Source organism: Mobula hypostoma, chromosome X2 (assembly GCF_963921235.1).
Source record: "Mobula hypostoma chromosome X2, sMobHyp1.1, whole genome shotgun sequence".
Classification (NCBI taxonomy): Eukaryota; Metazoa; Chordata; class Chondrichthyes; order Myliobatiformes; family Myliobatidae; genus Mobula; species Mobula hypostoma.
The window spans coordinates 2,373,300-2,395,000 of record NC_086129.1 but is presented as its reverse complement, the minus strand read 5'-3'; the positions used below and the strand labels follow the sequence as shown (position 1 = coordinate 2,395,000).

The 21,701-nt window shown below is 53.5% G+C and overlaps 1 protein-coding gene across 5 annotated transcripts in view; it reads right to left on the bottom strand.

Moving 5' to 3' along the window:
* The window catches only part of LOC134341002 (cell adhesion molecule 1-like), a 582,596-nt gene extending 561,201 nt beyond the window's left edge, over positions 1–21,395 (bottom strand). For 4 of the 5 annotated variants that reach the window (XM_063038685.1, XM_063038687.1, XM_063038688.1 and 1 more), the window contains exon 1: positions 21,268–21,395. In XM_063038685.1, coding sequence (XP_062894755.1) covers positions 21,268–21,352 — 85 coding nt within the window. In that variant the 5' untranslated portion in view covers positions 21,353–21,395. The remainder of the gene's footprint in view (positions 1–21,267) is intronic. The other variant, XM_063038686.1, reaches the window with a different exon arrangement.
* Between the last annotated feature and the right edge of the window lie 306 nt (positions 21,396–21,701).

Below are 21,701 nucleotides of genomic sequence, written 5' to 3'. Positions count from 1 at the left end.
AAACAACTGCTTTAAAAGTTATGCCCTGGGGCATATCCAGCCAAAAGGGTGGAAACCCACACCTTCTGCGCCACCACACCCCCCCCCACCCTGTCTGCACACCTGGAGGCCACACACTCTTCCTCAAACATAACAGCTTCCCAGCTGTCTTCGACTGGCGGACACCCCAAGGGTCAGCCCTGAACACCGGGAGGGAGAAAGAGCAGATCAGGTCGGGTCTCTGACTGGCTGCAACGACATCTGGAATGGAGGTGTCGCGGGGGGGGGGGGCGTGAGGAAGGGGAGCGCTGTGCTGGATCAAAATTAGCTGCACAGGGTTGTAAACTCTGTCGGTTCCATCGTGGGAAACGAGGCCTCCCCAGCGTCCCAAGGAGCAATGCCTCCACACCCAGGACCTGTCCTCTTCTCATTGTTACCGTCAGGGAGGGGGTACAGGAGCCTGAAGGCACACACTCAGCGATTCAGGAACAGCTTCTTCCCCTCTGCCATCCGATTTCTGAATGGACATTGAACCCATGAACAGTACCTCGGGAGGGAGAGAACGTCGACTCAGACCATGAGAGGCCTGCGTCGGGCATTTTCATGCCTTACAGGGCGCAGATTGGAAGTCTGTGTGGGGCGCCACTCCTCGCACAGACAGTAGAGCAATGTGTGATTAGGTGCCTCGCTCAAGGACACAAACACACTGCCACAGCTGAGGCTCGAACTAGCGACCTTCAGATCACGAGACGAACACCTTAACCACTTAGCCACGCGCCCAACAAAATATAATTTTAAATGTATATATATTCTACGTTACTTTTTACTCACGTACTTTTTTTAAGGCATCCATTAGTCTTGCGAGACCATGGATCTGCGCCTGGAAAGTCTTCACTCTCCAGGGCGCAGGCCTGGGCAAGGTTGTGTGGAAGACCGGCAGTTGCCCATGCTGCAAGTCTCCCCTCTCCACGACACCGATGTTGTCCAAGGGAAGGGCATTAGGACCCATACAGCTTGGCACCGGTGTCGTCGCAGAGCAATGTGTGGTTAAGTGCCTTGCTCAAGGACACAACACGCTGCCTCGGCTGGGGCTCGAACTCACGACCTTCAGGTCGCTAGTCCAATGCCTTAACCACTTGGCCACGCGCCCACAACACGTACTTTTTTATTGTACATTATTACGTATTGCAATGTACAGGCACGGCATTACAACAAATTTCACAGCATATGCCCGTGATATTAAACCAGACATTTTCACACACACAATGCTGGAGGAACTCAGCAGATCAGGCAGCATCTATGGGGAGAAACAAACAGTCGATGTTTTGGGCCGAGACCCCTTCGACAGGACTGGAGAAGAAGGGGGAGGAAGTCAGAGCACGCAGGTGGAGGTGAAGGAAGTAAAAGGCGGCAGGTGACAGTCGGAACCGGGAGAGCCGGGAAGGGGGTGAAGTCAAGAGCTGGGAAGTTGTTTGGTGAAACGGCTGGAGAAGAGGGAATCGATCGCCTTCACCTTCCTCCCCTCCCTTTCCAGTCCTGACGAAGGGTCCCGGCCTGAAAGCGTCAACCGTTGAATACTCATTTCCTTAGACGCTGCCTGGCCTGCTGAGCTCCTCTGGCATTTTGTGACCCCATTCTGATACTAGACGTCTGTTCAACTCGGGAGACTGACACTCGCTCTTTCTGAATTCCTCAAATCTCTGCTCTGCTAACAATTTAAAACCCAGCTGACTTCCTCTTCTATTTTTTTAAAAAAATCTATTACTGTAATGAAGCTCTGCAGCCTTTCACAGGAGCTTCTTTTCCCTCACACGTTGAAATCCCAACGACCAGAACGCTCGCTTTGACAGGTCGGGTTACCAGAAGGGCGGTTCGTGTCTGAGCGTCAGGCAACAGCTTCAGTCATTCCCTCCCTCGCTGAATTATTGTGAGCCGGTAACGTGAAACGCTGGGACGATCTCGGTGGATCGGTCTGAATTTTCACGCTTCACATCCACTCCCGCGTGCATGGGGCTCCAGCGACAGCAACGGTGCCCCAGCGGGAATTGGACTTGGGTTACCGGGTTAATATAACCACTACACTATCATGCGCTCTCTAAGGGAGTTTGTACGCTCTTCCCGTGAACTCGCGTGGGTCTCCGCCCCCCCCCCACAACAATTCCCGGTGGATTTGAAGTTATTTATTTAACTGTTTGGAGGTAGGGGGCACCATTGTAGCCGAGGTGGTTAGCGCGACGCGTTTAAAAGCGCCAGCGACCCGGACAGAATTGGTTCCCACAGGCCTCCGGAAAGAGATCGTGCGCTCAACACGTCACCGCACTCTGGTTCCCTCCCACCGCCCGAAGACGTCCCGGCTACGTTAAGGCGTGTGGGAATAGCACGCTGGGGCTCAGGACAACCCTCACTGGTTTGACTGCCGGTTGCAATGTCCAAGAGTACTTTACTTTATACTTTATTGTCGCCAAACAATTGATACTAGAACGTACAATCATCACAGCGATATTTGATTCTGCGCTTCCCGCTCCCTGGAGTACAAATCGATAGTAAATATTAAAAATTTAAATTATAAATCATAAATAGAAAATAGAAAAATGGAGAGTAAGGTAGTGCAAAAAAACCCGAGAGGCAGGTCCGGATAATTGGAGGGTACGGCCCAAATCCGGGTCAGGATCCGTTCAGCAGTCTTATCACAGTTGGAAAGAAGCTGTTCCCAAATCTGGCCGTACGAGTCTTCAAGCTCCTGAGCCTTCTCCCGGAGGGAAGAGGGACGAAAAGTGTGTTGGCTGGGTGGGTCGTGTCCTTGATTATCCTGGCAGCACTGCTCCGACAGCGTGCGGTGTAAAGTGAGTCCAAGGACGGAAGATTGGTTTGTGTGATGTGCTGGGCCGTGTTCACGATCTTCTGCAGCTTCTTCCGGTCTTGGACAGGACAACTTCCATACCAGGTTGTGATGCACCCTAGAAGAATGCTTTCTACAGTGCATCTATAAAAATTAGTGAGGGTTTTAGGGGACAGGCCAAATTTCTTTAGCTTTCTCAGGAAGTAAAGGCACTGGAGGGCCATCTTGGCAGTGAACTCTGCTTGGATGGACCAAGTCAGGTCATTTGTGATAATGACCCCGAGGAACTTAAAGCTTTTGACCTGTTCCACTTGTGCACCACCGATGTAAATGGGGTCGTAAAGTTAGTCTTTCTGGGGAAACAACTGACCAGGGTGGTTTCGGCCGTAACTCGCCGAGAACGGAAATGGACGAGCCAAGTCGGGTGTGGTGAGTTCAATGAACACTTATTCCCAATTGCCTAGGTCGACCTCCTCGTTCTGCTTCAGACCTGTGGCCCGTGGGGCCGCAGCAGAGACCAGGCTTCAGATTCCACCGCGGTCTACAAAGAGACTGTAAACGCTCTCACCGTGACCGCTGCTAGGGTTTCCTCTGGGTGCCCGGGTTTCCTCCGGCGTTCCGCAGGCGTACCGGTTACCACGGGAGTGTCTGTTGCTCCAAGCAGAGCAGCAGGCATGAAATCTGACACTTAAGGAAATTAATTGTTTTGTTTTGCTCGGGGGAGAGCTTTGAGGCAACCGTGAATGCCACCTTCCATGTGGATCTGAGTTGGGAGCGAATTGATTATCAGAGTACCCGCATCTCACCGCATACAACCCCTGAGATTCGTTTTCCAGCGGGCACACTCGACAAATCCGAGAAACCGCAGAATCGATGAAAGACCGCACGCTACAAACAACCAACATGTAGAAGGCAGCGTGCTGTGCAAATGCAAAAACAAAAGAAAAAAAGTAATAAAAATAATAAATAAGCAAGAAAGATCGAGAACAGGAGATGGAGAGTCCTTGAAAGAGAAGGTGTTGGGGTGAGTGAAATTATCCCCTCTTTGGTTCAGGAGCCTGATGGTTGAGGGGTAATAACTGTTCCTGAACCTGGTGGTGTGGGTCCTGAGGCTCCTGTACCTCCTTCCTGATGGTTGAGGGGTAATAACTGTTCCTGAACCTGGTGGTGTGGGTCCTGAGGCTCCTGTACCTCCTTCCTGATGGTTGAGGGGTAATAACTGTTCCTGAACCTGGTGGTGTGGGTCCTGAGGCTCCTGTACCTCCTTCCTGATGGTTGAGGGGTAATAACTGTTCCTGAACCTTGTGGTGTGGGTCCTGAGGCTCCTGTACCTCCTTCCTGATGGTTGAGGGGTAATAACTGTTCCTGAACCTGGTGGTGTGGGTCCTGAGGCTCCTGTACCTCCTTCCTGATGGTCGAGGGGTAATAACTGTTCCTGAACCTGGTGATGTGGGTCCTGAGGCTCCTGTACCTCCTTCCCGATGGCTGAGGGGTAATAACTGTTCCTGAACCTGGTGGTGTGGGTCCCGAGGCTCCTGTACCTCCTTCCTGATGGTTGAGGGGTAATAACTGTTCTTGAACCTGGTGGTGTGGGTCCTGAGGCTCCTGTACCTCCTTCCTGATGGTTGAGGGGTAATAACTGTCCCTGAACCTGCTGGTGTGAGTCCTGAGGCTCCTGTACCTCCTTCCTGATGGTTGAGGGGTAATAACTGTCCCTGAACCTGGTGATGTGGGTCCTGAGGCTCTTGTACCTCCTTCCTGATGGTTGAGGGGTAATAACTGTCCCTGAACCTGCTGGTGTGAGTCCTGAGGCTCCTGTACCTCCTTCCTGATGGTTGAGGGGTAATAACTGTCCCTGAACCTGGTGATGTGGGTCCTGAGGCTCTTGTACCTCCTTCCTGATGGTTGAGGGGTAATAACTGTCCCTGAACCTGCTGGTGTGAGTCCTGAGGCTCCTGTACCTCCTTCCTGATGGTTGAGGGGTAATAACTGTCCCTGAACCTGGTGATGTGGGTCCTGAGGCTCTTGTACCTCCTTCCTGATGGTTGAGGGGTAATAACTGTTCCTGAACCTGGTGGTGTGAGTCCTGAGGTTCCGGTACCTCCTTCCTGATGGTTGAGGGGTAATAACCGTTCTTGAACCTGGTGGTGTGGGTCCTGAGGCTCCTGTACCTCCTTCCTGATGGTTGAGGAGTAATAACTGTCCCTGAACCTGATGGTGTGAGTCCTGAGGCTCCTGTACCTCCTTCCTGATGGTTGAGGGGTAATAACTGTCCCTGAACCTGGTGGTGTGGGTCCTGAGGCTCCTGTACCTCCTTCCTGATGGTTGAGGGGTAATAACCGTTCCTGAACCTGGTGGTGCGGGTCCTGAGGCTCCTGTACCTCCTTCCTGATGGTTGAGGGGTAATAACTGTTCCTGAACCTGGTGGTGTGGGTCCTGAGGTTCCTGTACCTCCTTCCTGATGGCAGCAGCGAGCAGGGAGTATGTCCTGGGTGGCAGGGATGTGTGGGATGGTTTGGGGGGCAGGGGGGAATTGTACAGAACAAGATAGACACCATGTAACAGTGTAACAGCCACTGTGACTTAGAACTAACAAAGCTTTGGAGCAGCAGTATTGGCAGGTGGGGATACAGGTCTCACTTGATTAAATTTGAACTTTTGAAAAAAAAACAAGTTTGCAATAATTCTTCCAATTAGGATCTTGATTTCCCTTTCACTCCCAGCCAAGTGAATGCACAATAAAAAGTGCCTGAGAGAGAATTTCCACATCAATAGTGACAATTTAATCTGTAGCAGCTATTAATTTTCCAGTGCAATTCAGAAACTTATTTATTGCTTTGACAGTTTGCAGACAGCAGCTGAGGGAGAGGATGTCTGAGGCCAGATGTCCAGTCCCTCAAGGCTGGGGGGGGCGGGTGCGGAACGGAGATTGATTCTAAACAACACACACGCGCACACAACGCTGGAGGAACTCAGCAGGCCAGGCAGCATCTTTGGAAAAGAGTGAACAGTCGACGTTTCGGGCCGAGAGCCGGGCTGGTGAAAAAAGGAAGATGAGGAATCAAGAGTGAGAAATGGGCGGTGGGTGGGGGGGGGGTGATGATTGGGGTGCGGGGTGTGTGAGAAGAGTGACGTAAAGAGCTGGGAAGTTGATTGATGAAAGAGAAACGGGGCTGCAGATGGGTGCTCCCAGTGGCCACCCATTTTAATTTCGCTTCCCATTCCAACGTGCGAGCCCTCATCTCCGCCGCGATGAGGCCCCACTCGGGTTGGAGGGGCAGCACCTCGTATTCCGTCTGCGTAGCCTCCAACTTGAAGGCAGGAACATCGATTTCTCGAACTTCCAGTGATGCCCCCCCCACCTCCTTCACCATTCCTTCCCCCCGCTCTCCTGACTCACCCATCACCTCCCTCGGGTGCCTTCCCCCTTCCCTTTCTTCCGTGCTTTCCATCCTCTCCCATCAGGTTCCCCCCTTCCCCAGTCCAGTATCTTTCACTGATACTACTGTATCTTGTATTTACCATGAATGCCTGCAAATCCCGGGGCTGTGTACGGCCGCATATACATACTTTGATAAAAAATTTATAACTATATAACCATATAACAATTACAGCACGGAAACAGGCCATCTTGGCCCTTCTAGTCCTTGCCGAACTCTTACTCTCACCTAGTCCCACCGACCTGCACTCAGCCCATAACCCTCCATTCCTTTCCTGTCCATATATCCATCCAATTTAACTTTAAATGACAACATCGAGCCTACCTCAACCACTTCTGCTGGAAGCTCGTTCCACACAGTTACCACTCTCTGAGTAAAGAAATTCCCCCTCATGTTACCCCTAAACTTTTGCCCTTTAACTCTCAACTCATGCCCTCTTGTTTGAATCTCCTCCACTCTCAATGGAAAAAGCCTATTCACGTCAACTCTGTCTATCCCCCTCACAATTTTAAACACCTCTCTCAAGTCCCCCCTCAACCTTCTACGTTCCAGAGAATAAAGACCCAACTTGTTCAACCTTTCTCTGTAACTTAGGTGATGAAACCCAGGTAACATTCCAGTAAATCTTTGTACTCTTCTGGAAAATCATTCCAACTTCCTTTAATTAGTGGTCAAGACACGTCGAAAAGAGGCCATTGTCTTCCAGTTACACTGAACATGCATTCCAAACCCACCCCCCCCACCCACCGCCACCCCGGTACGCAAACGTTTTTACTTCATTGACAACTCGACCACTCCAGAGTGCCCTTAAAGTACCAAAACAATTTTGTAAGCATCTTCAGGGATTTTTAAAAAAAATTTTAAGTAGCAAATACGGAATTGCCAGACTAGTGGGAAAAACGTCTTGTCACGTAGAAGCCAGGTACAGTTATTTACAGTTAAACAGGATCAAATCCTGGAGGAGAGAGATGAAAGCTGGCATTAACCAAATTAAATGTCAAAACTAGAATGTCTGCACTGCAAGTCAGCTGACAGCTATACACACCTTGTTGCTGATGTTAACAGTAATCAACGATGGACAGAAAGCATTAAATCAAATACTCACTGGAAAAAGGGCAAGAGTGAACCCTTCAGCTTCTCCTCTCTAAAGCCAAGGTGAAGCTACCACAGTATTTTGATATTCACCACCAGCGAAGTCCAGCAAACTGCTGAATCAGAGTGTTTCAATTCTGAAGGGAGCACCATTTCTGGGCTTCTACGCGTTCTGGAAATAGATTTCCAGCAGAACAGCAACAGTGGGCAGGTGGGAGGGGGAGCCAGCTCACGCACGTACACACGCTTCTCCCAGATGCTTTAAGACCCTCACCCAGCATTTGAGAAACAGCCTCTAACCCCTCCACCTGACGTCTGACCTCAGCAATTTGATTTCTTCACTTTTAAAAAATATATATATAATTGATAGTAATTTGGTGTTTGTTGAGCGAGAGCGAGAGTTTGTAGGACGGGAGACAATGTGGTGAACTGGGGTTTCCACAGGTATCCGTTAGTCTCGTGAGAGCGTGGATTTGCGCTTTGGAAGGTTTCCAGGGTGCGGGCCTGGGCAAGGTTGTATGGAAGTCCGGCAGTTGCCCATGCTGCAAGTCTCCCCTCTCCACGCCACTGATGTTGTCCAAGGGAAGGGCATTAGGACCCGTACAGCTTGGCACCAGTGTCGTCGCAGAGCAATGTGTGGTTAAGTGCCTTGCTCAAGGACACAACACGCTGCCGCGGCTGGGGCTCGAACTCACGACCTTCAGATCACTGGACGAACGCGAATTTGGCCACGCGAAGTGGGGTTTAAAGACCAGCGAATCCTGTGAGTGCGGCAAAAGGGGCGCAGGACATCGAACACGTTCTGCGCCACTGCCCACTCTCACCTGGTTCAGCCGTCGCCCACCTGCTCAGCATCAACCAAACGACGCTGGAGTGGCTGGTTGTCTGGTGTGATGATGACGGGGTTTGTACTGAACTGCAAATTCAGAGAGAGAGAACAGAAATCAAATTTCACATCACAGAGCCAGCGACGATCCACCTGTTCCTATCGGCATCTCTGCCGGCAACTGCTCCTCCCTCCACAAAGGCCGGCCGACCCGCTCAACAGTTGCCGTCCCTTGTCGCACCTTGCGGTGCCTCGGGGGGCATTTTGCCATTTCAGCAGTAGGTCACATCACGTAGAAACCTACAGCACAGTACAGGCCATTCGTATTGTTTTGCAGGTACCGTACAATATACAGATAGCTATCGGAGAAAATAAAAGCCCGCGCGCGGGAAGGCGGGGTTCAAACCGTCGGCGGATCCCTTCCAATGTTGAACTCAAACCAAAAGGCAAAAGTCAAGAGTGTCATGTGTCGTCAGCCATGGCTCTGCAGACAGTTCCTTTCCCGCACGCCTCCCCCAACTTCCTCACTCTTGACTCCTCATCTTTTCTTCGTCCCCGGTCCTGATGAAGGGTCTCGGCCCAAAACGCCGCCTGCACTTCACCCATATAGAGCCTGGCCTGCCGAGTTTCCCCGCGTAACGACAACTCTCAGGCCAGGCGCCGGTGGGATTAAACTAGAGCAAAGCACACGAGATAGTGGAAGAGCCCGGCAGGCCAGGCAGCATCTGCGAAAAAGTAGTGAACAGACGGCGTCACCCCTCAGCACAGGACCAGAGAGGAAGGGGAGAGTGAAGAGGTGTGGTGGGGGTGGGGTGCGGAATTAATTCGAGGAGCAGGCGTCCCAGTCCAGAGAGAATCTGCCCCAGTGGCTAGGGCGCGGTGCTCGTGCTCCTCGGGGCTTCGGAGTTTGGCTGTTCAATCCCAGCGTCCTCTGTGGGTAAGTTTGCACGTTCTCCCCGTGTGCGCGCGCGCGCGCGAGTGGTGTGGGTTTCCTCCAGGGGCTCTGGTTTCCGCCCACAGTCCAAAGGCGTACCGGATTGGTAGGATATTGTCCTTCATAAAATTGTCCTGTGATTAGGCGAGGGTTTTAAAAAAATATATATCGGTGGGTTGCTAGGCGATGCACGACACGTTAGGCCAGAAGAGGCCTGTTACGCGCTGTCTTAAAAAATATCACAAGACCGGTCGGCTTCTCCAGAAAGACAACACCGTTGAGGATATTCAGCACTCAGATTTAGATCGATCTCTCGCGCTTCCATCAAAACGCACAGTGAAACGGGCGCCGTTAAAGCCCCTGACAGACTCCCATCGGCGCACGGAGGAGAGCACCCTGACGGGCTGCATCGGGGCCCGGGTGTGGACACCCAGCAATGGAGAAGGCGATGGAGGGTGGTGGAGGCAGCCCACAGCCCATCGTAGGCAAAGTAACCCCAACCCCCACACCACAGAATCCATCGACATGGAGGGCTGCCCCAAGAAAGCAGTGTCCTCATTGAAGACCACCCCTTCACCCACCATGCTGTCTTCCCTCTGCTGCCATCAGAAAGGAGGTACAGGAGCCTCAGGACCCACACGACCAGGTTCAGGAACAGTTATTACCCCTCAACCATCAGGAAGTAGGTACAGGAGTCTCAGGACTCACACCACCAGGTTCAGGGACAGTTATTACCCCTCAGCCATCAGGAAGGAGGTACAGGAGCCTCAGGGCCCACACCATCAGGTTCAGGAACAGTTATTACCCCTCAAGTATCAGGAAGGAGGTACGGGAGCCTCAGGACCCACACCACCAGGTTCAGGAACAGTTATTACCCCTCAAGTATCAGGAAGGAGGTACGGGAGCCTCAGGACCCACACCACCAGGTTCAGGGACAGTTATTACCCCTCAAGTATCAGGAAGGAGGTACGGGAGCCTCAGGACCCACACCACCACGTTCAGGGACAGTTATTACCCCTCAACCATCAGGAAGGAGGTACGGGAGCCTCAGGACCCACACCACCAGGTTCAGGGACAGTTATTACCCCTCAACCATCAGGAAGGAGGTACAGGAGCCTCAGGACCCACACCACCAGGTTCAGGAACAGTTATTACCCCCAGTTATTATCGTTCGCACTAAGAAGGAGGCACATCCCTAACGACGCGCTTTAACACTGCCCACATAACACCAGCACTCTGCAGTCTGGTGAGAGCTGTTGCTGGTGCATAATTTCTTTATAAAAATGAAATTGCTGTTATTTTGGATTTGCTTCATTGCCCCCAAGAAGAAACAGGGCTGGGGAAGATGCAGCAGCATCTCGACCCGGCAGATTAATCCCCCCGGGAATTATTCCGGAGCGTCCGGACAGCACGAGGGCCTCGAAGCGGAAAAAAAAGTGTGGAAGCACTGCACGAAATTAATGATTTAAAAAATAATATCCACTAGAGGGGCAGGATAACAAATGAAAAGCAATAAATGACTTCATTACTTAAAATCGTATTAGTCACAGTGTATTAGTGCAACCACCGATTTTAGGGGGGGGGGTGGAAATTTGCTGGAATATTATCAAATCCAGATCAAAGCCCCGGTTGATTTTAATGTTGTAGATCGCCAGATGTTCCACGACCCGGTGAACGGCCAGTCGCTGGCTCGCGTTCCCGAGAAGGAGAACGGGTAGCGACACTGCCTAATTAAATACGACGGTAGATCTGGGGGATACATATCACTGGGGGAGGAGGGGGGCAGTGGCACGACACTCTCAGTCGGACAAGTTGGAACGAAAAAAGGAACAAAACACCGCGATGCAATTTCGTGGCCCGCCGTCGGAGTTCAGAGTTAAGCCCTCTGCAAGAAGGTTTGCACATTCCTCCCCATGACCGTCAGGGTTTTCCTCTGGTTTCCTCCCTCTGGGACAAAAAAGGGGGATAACCACATCCCAGCGTCTTGGGCATGTCGCTGGGACCTCCAGCAGCTGCAGATCCCCTCTCGTCTGCGATTTAACTACACTCATTCTATCTCTGGTGTCCCCACACCCAATGATCTCACTTTTAAGGACTCTTTATCTCACGTTCTCATTACTTATTGCTATTTATTTATACTTGTCTTTTCACTCTGGCTGATCTTCCATTCAATCCTGTTTACAGTTACTGTTCCGTTGACTTGTTGAGTATGCCTGCATTAAAATGCATCTCAGGGTTGTATATGGTGACATATATATGCACTTTGATTGAAAAAAAATCAATGTGATGGTTCAAGGAACATGGAGCACATCTGCATGAGACGCCATCGTAGGGAAGTGGTGTCCATCATCAGAGACCCCCACCGCCCAGGACATGCTCTCTTTTCGCTGCTGCCATCAGGACGGAGGGACAGGAGCCTCAGGTCCCACACCATGAGGTTCAGGAACAGTTATCACCCCTCAACCACCAGGAAAGAGGTACAGGAGCCTCAGGTCCCACACCACCAGGTTCAGGGACAGTTATTACCCCTCAACCATCAGGAAGGAGGTACAGGAGTCTCAGGACCCACACCACCAGGTTCAGGGACAGTTATTACCCCTCAACCATCAGGAAGGAGGTACAGGAGCCTCGGGACCCACACCACCAGGTTCAGGGACAGTTATTACCCCTCAACCATCAGGAAGGAGGTACAGGAGCCTCAGGACCCACACCACCAGGTTCAGGAACAGTTATTACCCCTCAACCATCAGGAAGGAGGTACAGGAGCCTCGGGACCCACACCACCAGGTTCAGGAACAGTTATTACCCCTCAACCATCAAGAAGGAGGTACAGGAGCCTCAGGACCCACACCACCAGGTTCAGGAACAGTTATTACCCCTCAATCATCAGGAAGGAGGTACAGGAGCCTCAGGACCCACACCACCAGGTTCAGGGACAGTTACTACCAACAGGCTCTTGAACAAAAGGGGGCAACTACACTCAGTGACGGACTCTAAATCTTGTTAGCCCATGTCGTCATTATTTATTTCTGTCTGCCTTTGCATAGTCTGCTCCCATTGATCCTGCGTACAGTCACTGCTCAACCCGTTTGCTAAGTATGCCCAGGAGGTTTTAAAGGATCTCAGGGCGGGGATGTGACGGGCATGCACTTACTCCCACAGCAAAACTTTACTTCCAACTTCGTTGGGTGAAGAGTTGCGCGGGAACACGGCAGTTTCCAATAAAAGGCCTCACCGCTACCTTCCTCCAAAGAAAAAATGACCTTGCAACTCCACACCGCTGGCGCCTGGTCAGGACCCTCGGTGTCCCCCCCCGAATTGGTGCTGCACAGGGTATATGGGAGTCTTCAAAAGGAGACGTGTACACACCGGGCCCTCCTCACTGACGGTATGGACTTGAGCATCTGGTGTCAGAGACAAGTGCTGTTCCCCACCACCCCACCCCGTACTCAGAGAATGGTGGGTGTGTGGGACGCCCTGCCGGGGGTGGCGGGTGGATTCCGGACGCTGAGGGGACTCTCCACGGGCGCACGGATGAAATCTGGCTCCCCCTCCTCGCTGCTGCCATCAGGAAGGAGTTCGGCACTCAGACACCGGCCAAGCGTCGCAACCCCGGGCGGGAACGGCGACTGCAGCCCCGTGGAATCAGCTAATTATTATTTCACTGTGACGGTATTTAACTCTGGCCCGGGGCCTTAAGAGTGAAGATCTACGTTGATCTCAGAGCAGATCAAAGGGCTGGCACGACATTGTGGGCCGAAGGGCCCGTACTGTGCTGCAGCCTTCGGGCGCTGGGGTAGCTAAGACCTTTGCGCAGCGTGGAGCGGAGAGCGAGTTGGGAGCAAAGGATATTAGGAATGGCGGGAGGAGGGGGTGGAGCGCCGCGGGGTTGGGGGGGGCGGATGTGGGACGGGTGCTTCTCTGGGTGGGGGGGGGGTGGTGTTTGAGGCCAGACGCACCCAGCCCTGGGACACCAGGCAAGGTGGTTTGATTCGGAACAACTGGTTTATTAATCATTACAGAATGTCCCTCTGGTGCTTCCCCATCTCCCTGCCTCCCCCCCTCTCCCACCCTCAGTCCAAAACGGAGACCCACATCAGAATCAGGTTCACCCATCACTCCCACACGCCAGGAAATTTGTTCCGTTCTTGCGGGGGCAGTAGGTGTAATTACCGCGGATATCTCTCCAGGCACCCCAGCCCCGGACACACACGTCCCCCAAGACTTCTGCACAGCGAACCCCAGCTGAGGAGACGGGCTGGGAGGCCTGTTGGATGGGAACCAGTGTGCCAACGTCGGCTTCTGGTCACATCTGGTCTCCGCCTCGACGAAAAGCTTTTTACACCACTTAAACCATCAATAACACCCCTCGGCTGATGTGAGGTGATCGAGCCGGGCAGCCAATCTAACCTCCCCCACCCCGCAACACACATCTCCCTCTTAAACTGTGGCTTCGGCCACTTAACTGAGGCAACTCAATTTTGATTCAAGTCGCCCAGCGGGGCGGGGAGGGTGGGTGTCTGATTCATGGACAGCGCCGGCAGCGGGTCCGGACCGCCTTGCAAAGACCAGATTTTGTAGTATCCCACCGGTTCAATTAGCAATCGCCGATGCGGAGAGAGGCCTGACTGACCTGGCTGGGTCCCTCCCGTTGGTGTGCGCCGTTTCCAGCAGATTTCTTCCCCCCCCCCGCCACCATGCTTGTTTGAAATTAACTATCAAGCCCCCCTCAGTTTACCTCGCATTCGCTCTTCCCCAAACATCTTCTTTTAAAAAAGGAAAACAAATCCCTAATGGATCCGTCTCTACCGCCGTTCCTAGCTCCGCTTACCACTCTCTGTGGGATGGAGGGGTGAAAAACTTACCCCTCAGATCACCACCCCTCTCCCTCACCTCCGGCATCAGGACATCCCAACCCTGGGGGAAACAGATACTCCCCTTGCCTCTTTTTAAAAAAAATACCTCTGTATAACATCAGCGTTTTAAACGTTAGCACGGGCTGCCGAAGACGCGGTGTTTGAAAAATTAGCTAAAAGGATAAACAGAGAAGAGTTTCACCCCCCCCCCCCGCCACCCCGCTGCGGAAAAGCGATGCAACTTGTAAACCGCGGAGAGAAAGCTTTCGGGAACATCCACGGCTCTTGAAGCTCTCTGGGTGGATAAATCAGCTTCCTTCCCCTCACCCCCGGCCCGGTTTTCTGAGGACGATGTGATCCGACCACACACACACACACACACACACACACACACACACTTTTCCCAATGCACAAAAAAACCCACAAACAGCCGTGTTGGCGGTGGGAGCCGACGAACGTTCAGCAGCGAGCGGGTGAAAATCCCGCGGCTAGCTGGTATTCAGTAAAAAAAACACGCACAGAAACCACCACCCCCCCCCTGCCCCTGGCATGTCAAACCACATCAGAGGAACATCTCCCCACCCCCCCCCCCGGATCCTTCACATTTCGGATTTAATAATGTAAACGGGTTTCTCTTCTTTTTAAACACACAGAGACAGAAGATGAAGCGGGGGACACCGAGTCTCCGCAACCGAGGAACAGGCTGGCTGGAGATGGATTGCAGAGAGTGAATCACGTCACTTGAACGGCTGACACAAGGTTACCAGCGACAGCGTTCAAACCCCGCACAGCTCACCGCAGCCGGGGCGAAGATTTCACTGTTGGGCCAGCCATGGGGGGGGGGGGGGCAAACAACAGCCCTTCCACCTCTTCCCCCCCCCCTTACCACTTCTGAAAGTACAATTTCTACCAGACCAGGCCGTCCCCCTCCCTTCCCACCACTGCATCCACCCCCCCTTCCACCGTTATCCGATACTCTATCGCCACATTGTAAACTGAACTAGTGAGAATCTAGACGAGGGTATCGGCGGAGTTGCTAACTTCTGCGCGCAAACACACACAAAATCCGCACAGGACGCCTCTACAATTCAGGAGGTTGAACAATGTTTGGCTCCCGCCCAAAAAAACACCTCAGGTTCGATGCACTCCCCCCCCCCACCCCACCCCCGCTGGATGCTCATGTCCTTTTGAAATTTACCCCCCCCCCCACACACACACACACACACCCCAGAACCAACACTGCGAAACAAAACACTCGCCGGGCAACTCTGGGCCGAACAGCCGACTTTAATGACCACAAATCTAATCAATTAATTCCACAATTACAAGGGGGAGGGGGCGTGGCCCAGAAAAAGATGGCAGCCTCTCACAAAAACACAGAAGATGCTGGAAATCCAGGGCAACACACACACACACAAATTGCTGGAGGAACTCAGCAGGTCAGGCAGCGTCTATGGAGAACAATAACAGTCGACGTTTCCGGCGGAGAGACTAAAAGTATGTTTATTCATTTCCATAGGGGTGTGTGTGTGTTGCTCTGGATTTCCAGCATCTGTAGAACCATTCGTGTGTAGAAAAGCAAGCTTCAGTTAGCGTAATGTAGCTCTGTGCGGTGAAGAGCCTTGAAATGACGATCTTATTTTTCATTTCCCCAACTCCCTTCCCTTCTCCGGCCTCTTACCCCTTCTCTTCATCTGTCCATCACCTCCCCCTGGTGTCCCTCCTCCTTCCCTTTCTCCCACGGTCCACTCTCCTCTCCGATCAGATTCCTTCCTCTCCAGCCCTTTACCTTTCCCACCCATCACCTCCCCCTGGTGTCCCTCCTCCTTCCCTTTCTCCCACGATCCACTCTCCTCTCCGATCAGATTCCTTCCTCTCCAGCCCTTTACCTTTCCCACCCATCACCTCTCCCTGGTGTCCCTCCTCCTTCCCTTTCTCCCACGGTCCTCTCTCCTCTCCTATCAGATTCCTTCCTCTCCAGCCCTTTACCTTTCCCACCCATCACCTCCCCCTGGTGTCCCTCCTCCTTCTCTTTCTCCCACGGTCCACTCTCCTCTCCGATCAGATTCCTTCCTCTCCAGCCCTTTACCTTTCCCACCCATCACCTCCCCCTGGTGTCCCTCCTCCTTCCCTTTCTCCCACGGTCCACTCTCCTCTCCGATCAGATTCCTTCCTCTCCAGCCCTTTACCTTTCCCACCCATCACCTCCCCCTGGTGTCCCTCCTCCTTCCCTTTCTCCCACGGTCCACTCTCCTCTCCGATCAGATTCCTTCCTCTCCAGCCCTTTACCTTTCCCACCCATCACCTCCCCCTGGTGTCCCTCCTCCTTCCCTTTCTCCCACGGTCCACTCTCCTCCCCGATCAGATTCCTTCCTCTCCAGCCCTTTACCTTTCCCACCCATCACCTCCCCCTGGTGTCCCTCCTCCTTCCCTTTCTCCCACGGTCCACTCTCCTCCCCGATCAGATTCCTTCCTCTCCAGCCCTTTACCTTTCCCACCCATCACCTCCCCCTGGTGTCCCTCCTCCTTCCCTTTCTCCCACGGTCCACTCTCCTCCCCGATCAGATTCCTTCCTCTCCAGCCCTTTACCTTTCCCACCCATCACCTCCCCCTGGTGTCCCTCCTCCTTCCCTTTCTCCCACGGTCCACTCTCCTCCCCGATCAGATTCCTTCCTCTCCAGCCCTTTACCTTTCCCACCCATCACCTCCCCCTGGTGTCCCTCCTCCTTCCCTTTCTCCCACGGTCCACTCTCCTCCCCGATCAGATTCCTTCCTCTCCAGCCCTTTACCTTTCCCACCCATCACCTCCCCCTGGTGTCCCTCCTCCTTCCCTTTCTCCCACGGTCCACTCTCCTCCCCGATCAGATTCCTTCCTCTCCAGCCCTTTACCTTTCCCACCCATCACCTCCCCCTGGTGTCCCTCCTCCTTCCCTCTCTCCCACCGTCCACTCTCCTCTCCGATCAGATTCCTTCCTCTCCGGCCCTTTTCCCTTCCGCCTATCACCTGTCAGCTTCCAACTTTATCCTCCTCCCGACCAACCTGGCTTCACCTATCACCTTCTCGCTGGTCGTCCTCTCCCCTCCCGCCCGCAACTTCCTTTCAATCTGTGACTCGAGAGGTTTCAAAGCATCACAGGGTGCAACGAAGGGTCTCGGCCAGAAACGTCGACTGCGCCTCTTCCTAGAGATGCTGCCTGGCCTGCTGCGTTCACCAGCAACTTTGATGTGTGTTGCTGGGTGCAAGACACGGCGGCGAAGTGAATAGTCAACGGGACACCTCATAGACTCTGCCTGACCTGCCGAGCTCCGCCAACATTTTGTGGGCCTGGCGTCAGTAGACAAGATGGTCCCTCCCCCCAATCTATTGCCTCTGTTTGAGTCTGAAAGTGATTAGTGACACAATGGAGGATGAACATTTTTACGGGGGGGGGGGCGGGGTCCTAAAAAGAAATTGCAGAATTCAGGTGGAAAGTAGACCATTTTTTTTGAATCCCCACACTATCACTGTTCCATCTGGCCGGAGCCTCAAGGAACACTGGCTGTCTTACGGAGAAAGTAAAGACACAGTCAGCAGCGTACACAGCATTTCAAAAAAAAAAACATTATTTCGAAGTGCTCCGTCTGGCTTTGGCACCAAGGCCGACCTTATATTCCGGGGAGCGTCGGCGCCCACGGCGACACGGTACTGAGTACGGAGTACAACTGACTCGCTTACGCTTAAGATGTTCAAGACTCCAGATCCCACCGACCAGCAGCTCGGTTTCCCAGCCGGCCCGCTTGCGATTCCGGCACGGAACTGCAAAGGCACAACTTCTAAGCGAGGGGTGGATCAAAGGAGCACCTCAAACCGGCACTGGAACGAGCAAAGCCCGGAAAATCCAGAGCAACACACACACACACACACATAATGCTGGAGGAACTCAGCAGGTCAGGCAGCGTCTATGGAGAGGAATAAAACAGTCGATGTTTCGGCCTTCTTCAAGATTGGAAGGGAATGAGTGAATTGGGTTTGGGTTTCTATGTATATGTGTACAGTATCTGAAAAAAAAAACATCTTATGGAAAGTTTTGTTTGATGATAAACTTCAATAAAATATAAAATACAAAAAAAAAGGTTCTTGGTGAAACGACGTGGACTGTTTATTCATCCCCATAGATGCCGACTTTCTGTGTGTGTGTGTGTGTGTGTTGCTCTGGATTTCCAGCGTCTGCAGAATCTCCTGTGCTTTTTTTTACTGGAGGGGGGGATTTTTGTTACGACCAGGAACCCCCCCCTTCCCGAAACACACACCCGCCCTTCCCCGTGGGGGGGAGGGGGGAAATAATCGCACAGAGGGCCGGGAAGACTTTGATTAACAGAGGGCGCGAGGCAGCGCATCGAGAGAGGTAAGGAGCCCGAGATCTCCATCGCTGCAGTCAGAAACCGACACCACAGCACAGCACCACCATCCCCCCCCCACACGGAAAGTTGGAGCTGCACAGATCTCCAAGATGATAACAAGACTGAAGACCTGCACGGCAGCTTCTGTATTCAACAGCCATGAACTTCACACCCAGCTGACCGTGTTGTGCGTTAGCAGCGAAAAGCCTCTCTAACACGCACATCACTGGCGTTCAATACATATATATCTGTATTTGATTCCCCCAATTTCTCCACTCTCTCGGTCCCCTGAACTGAAGGACCCGACCGCATGTCCGATTCAATTTCTCCAGAAAGAAACACTGGGTTGAAACCAGCCCGCTATACTGTGTGTGTGAGAGTGAATGTGTGTGTGTGTGTGAATGTGTATGTGTGTGAATGTATGTGTATGGGTGTGTGTGTGAGTGTATGTGTGTGTATGTATGTATATCTGAGTGTGTATATATGTATGTGTGTGAGTGTATGTGTGAGAGAGTGAATGTGTATGTGTGTGTGTATGGGTGTGTGTGTGTGTGAATGTATGTGTATGGGTGTGTGTGTGAGTGTATGTGTGTGAGTGTGTGTGTGAGTGTATGTGTGAGAGAGTGAATGTGTATGTGTGTGTGTATGGGTGTGTGTGTGTGTGAATGTGTGTGTGTGAGTGTATGTATGTATGTCTGAGTGTGTATATATGTATTTATGTATGTGTGAGTGTGTGTGTGTGTGCGTGCGTGAATGTGTGCGTGTGTGTGAGTGTATGTGTGTGAATGTATGTGTGTGTGTGAGAGAGTGAATGTGTGAGTGTGTGTGTGTGAGTGTGTGCGTGCGTGAGTGTGTGCGTGTGTGTGAGTGTATGTGTGTGAATGTATGTGTGTGAGTGTGTGTGTGTAGGGGGGTGCCGATAACGTCCGGTACAGATACCCGACAAGCAGAGCCCACACGACCCGGGAGCCAGACCCGCGCGGGAGAGAGGAGGGGGAGGTCGGGGGGTTCGAGGGCGGGGTGGGACATTGTAAAGGGAAGGCGGCGGCGGACGGTGTGATCCTGACCGTGCCGGGGAAGTTGTTGAACGTACTGATACTGAAATGCGTCACCCCGGGGGTAAACGCGAAGTGCACCGGGCGAGGGGGTGGGAAAGGGTTGAAGACACCGGGAACAGTGCGCTCGGTTCGAGAGCGCTGATGGCCAACAGCGTTCACCGAGGCAAATAAAAACTTACTGTTCCCGGTCACCCGCTCCCGGCCCCCCTGTGTTCGACACTGGTAGATGATTTTCAATGGTGCTCTTGTCTCTGACAGCGGAGGGGGGGGGTGGAATTGGCTCCTCCGACCAGCAGACCCGCTCGGTGCAGAAACGGGCGGCGGATGGTCAGCCTCTGGGGGGCGCGGGAACCCGCCAGCAGAGACCCGCGCAGCGGCCGCTCGCAAAACCCCCGTCCGCTAAAACTTGCACAAAACACAGGCGGAGAGTGTGAGCGGCAGGAGTACCGTGTGTTTGTGTGTGTTATAATATATATATAGAGAGAGAGAGAGAGAGCGGGGAGTGGGAGGGGTAGCAAACCGCGGACCGCGCCGGGACTCGGGCCGCCGGAGCTCCCCGCTGACCGACACCACAGAGGGAGATCCGGTCTCACTAAGAGCGGGGGTACTACACTCCCCTTTGGGGGGGGGGGCGGGAGAGGGAATTTTCATTCCTCTCTCCCTCTCTATAGAGGCCGAGAGCCGCCGAGTCGGGATTTTCACCTGGAAGGGGATGGTGGGGGTGGGGGGGAAGGAGGCGATGCAAAGTTTGAGAGAGCGAAAGCTCCCCGCAGTGCCGACCCGACGCCGCGGGGCGGCAGCGGTTAATTTTGTTTTACGAAACGCGGCGGACTGCAGCCGCCGCTCGGTCCCCGAGCCACACAAAGAGTTAAACCACAGTAACCCCTGCACACAAAAGGTGTGAGTGAGTTGGGGGGGGTGCGAGAGGACACCCTTCCCTCCCTCCCCCACCCCGGGGTGAGGGTGGGCGGCAGCTCCCCCTCCCTCGGGGCGGGGACACAACCATGCCTCCCCACACTTGTTGAACCCGGCGCGGGAGGGGGAGGGGGTGAGACACAAGCGAGCGCCCAGCAACAGATTGGAGCGGAGAGCGCGAGTGACACACAGTCTGTGGAGAGAGAGAGTGTGTGTGTGTGTTTGCGAGCGATCTCACTCGCCGCCCTCAGCATCACTCCACACGGCATCGTCTGCCAGAAACCCTCCGCTCCCTGCCCTCGAGGGGGTTGGGAAAGCGGACGGCCAGCCACCGGCCGTCCATTCTCCCCACCGGGCAGAATACGGGCGGGGGGTAGCGCGGGGGGTGGACTCTCATTAAAACACACAAACACACACACACACACACACACACACAACCGCACTCGCAACTTTTCGGTCAGTGCTACAATCGCCGCGCTGCCGGAGACCCCGTTCCGCGGCGAGCAGCCCCCTTTTCCGTCTAAACAAGCCCCCCCGACCTGCGGTCCACACGTAGGGTGAAATCAGATTCCACCCCCCCCCAACCACCACCACCACAAACACACACACACACACAACAGTGTCCTGCAGAAATTCCCGACAGATCGTCCGCAGCTGGAGCGGGTTAAGAGGGGGAAAAAAAACACCCCGAGGATATGTCGTTCGCCTTCCCCGGTGCAGAGAGCGGCGAACTTTCCTGGGATTTCCCGAGCGCCAGCTCCGTCTCTCGGAAGCATCTCAGTCCACAGCCTCTCCGTCTGCAGCGGAGACTCTCTACGCTTTCTCACATCCACCCCCACCCCCCCGCCGCTCTCCTTTGCACCTTTGCCGATATGGCGCAGGAGGGAGGGAGGGGGTCGCTAGGAAGGGTCTTGCAAAGGGGAGAAGATAGAAAGAACCCCCTCTTACCTTTGGCGATGAAGAGTGCCCAGACGGCCAGGGCGAGGAGATGATAGAGACCAGCGTTAGACAGAGCGCAGCCGAACATCGCCATGTTGACTATTCCCCCACCTGCCCATCCGCGGAAAGGCAGCGCACTCGCGCCGCCGTTGCCCCACCTCCGCATGCTAATCACCGCCTAATCAGATGATAATGACATGCTAATGAGATGCTAATTGCGCGGACCGGAACGGAACGGGGTGGCATCTCGGTCCTGGGACCGGGGGGCGGGGGGTAGCGGCGGAGAGGGGGATTTAAATAGGCGCGCTTAAAGCAAAGAAAAAGATTCATTCCCTGCACACACCCCCCCCCGGACTTCACTCACTCCGGTCTTGGTGAAGGGTCTCGGCCAGAAACACTTCAACACAGACGCTGCCCGACCTGCTGAGTTCCTCCAGTCCGTG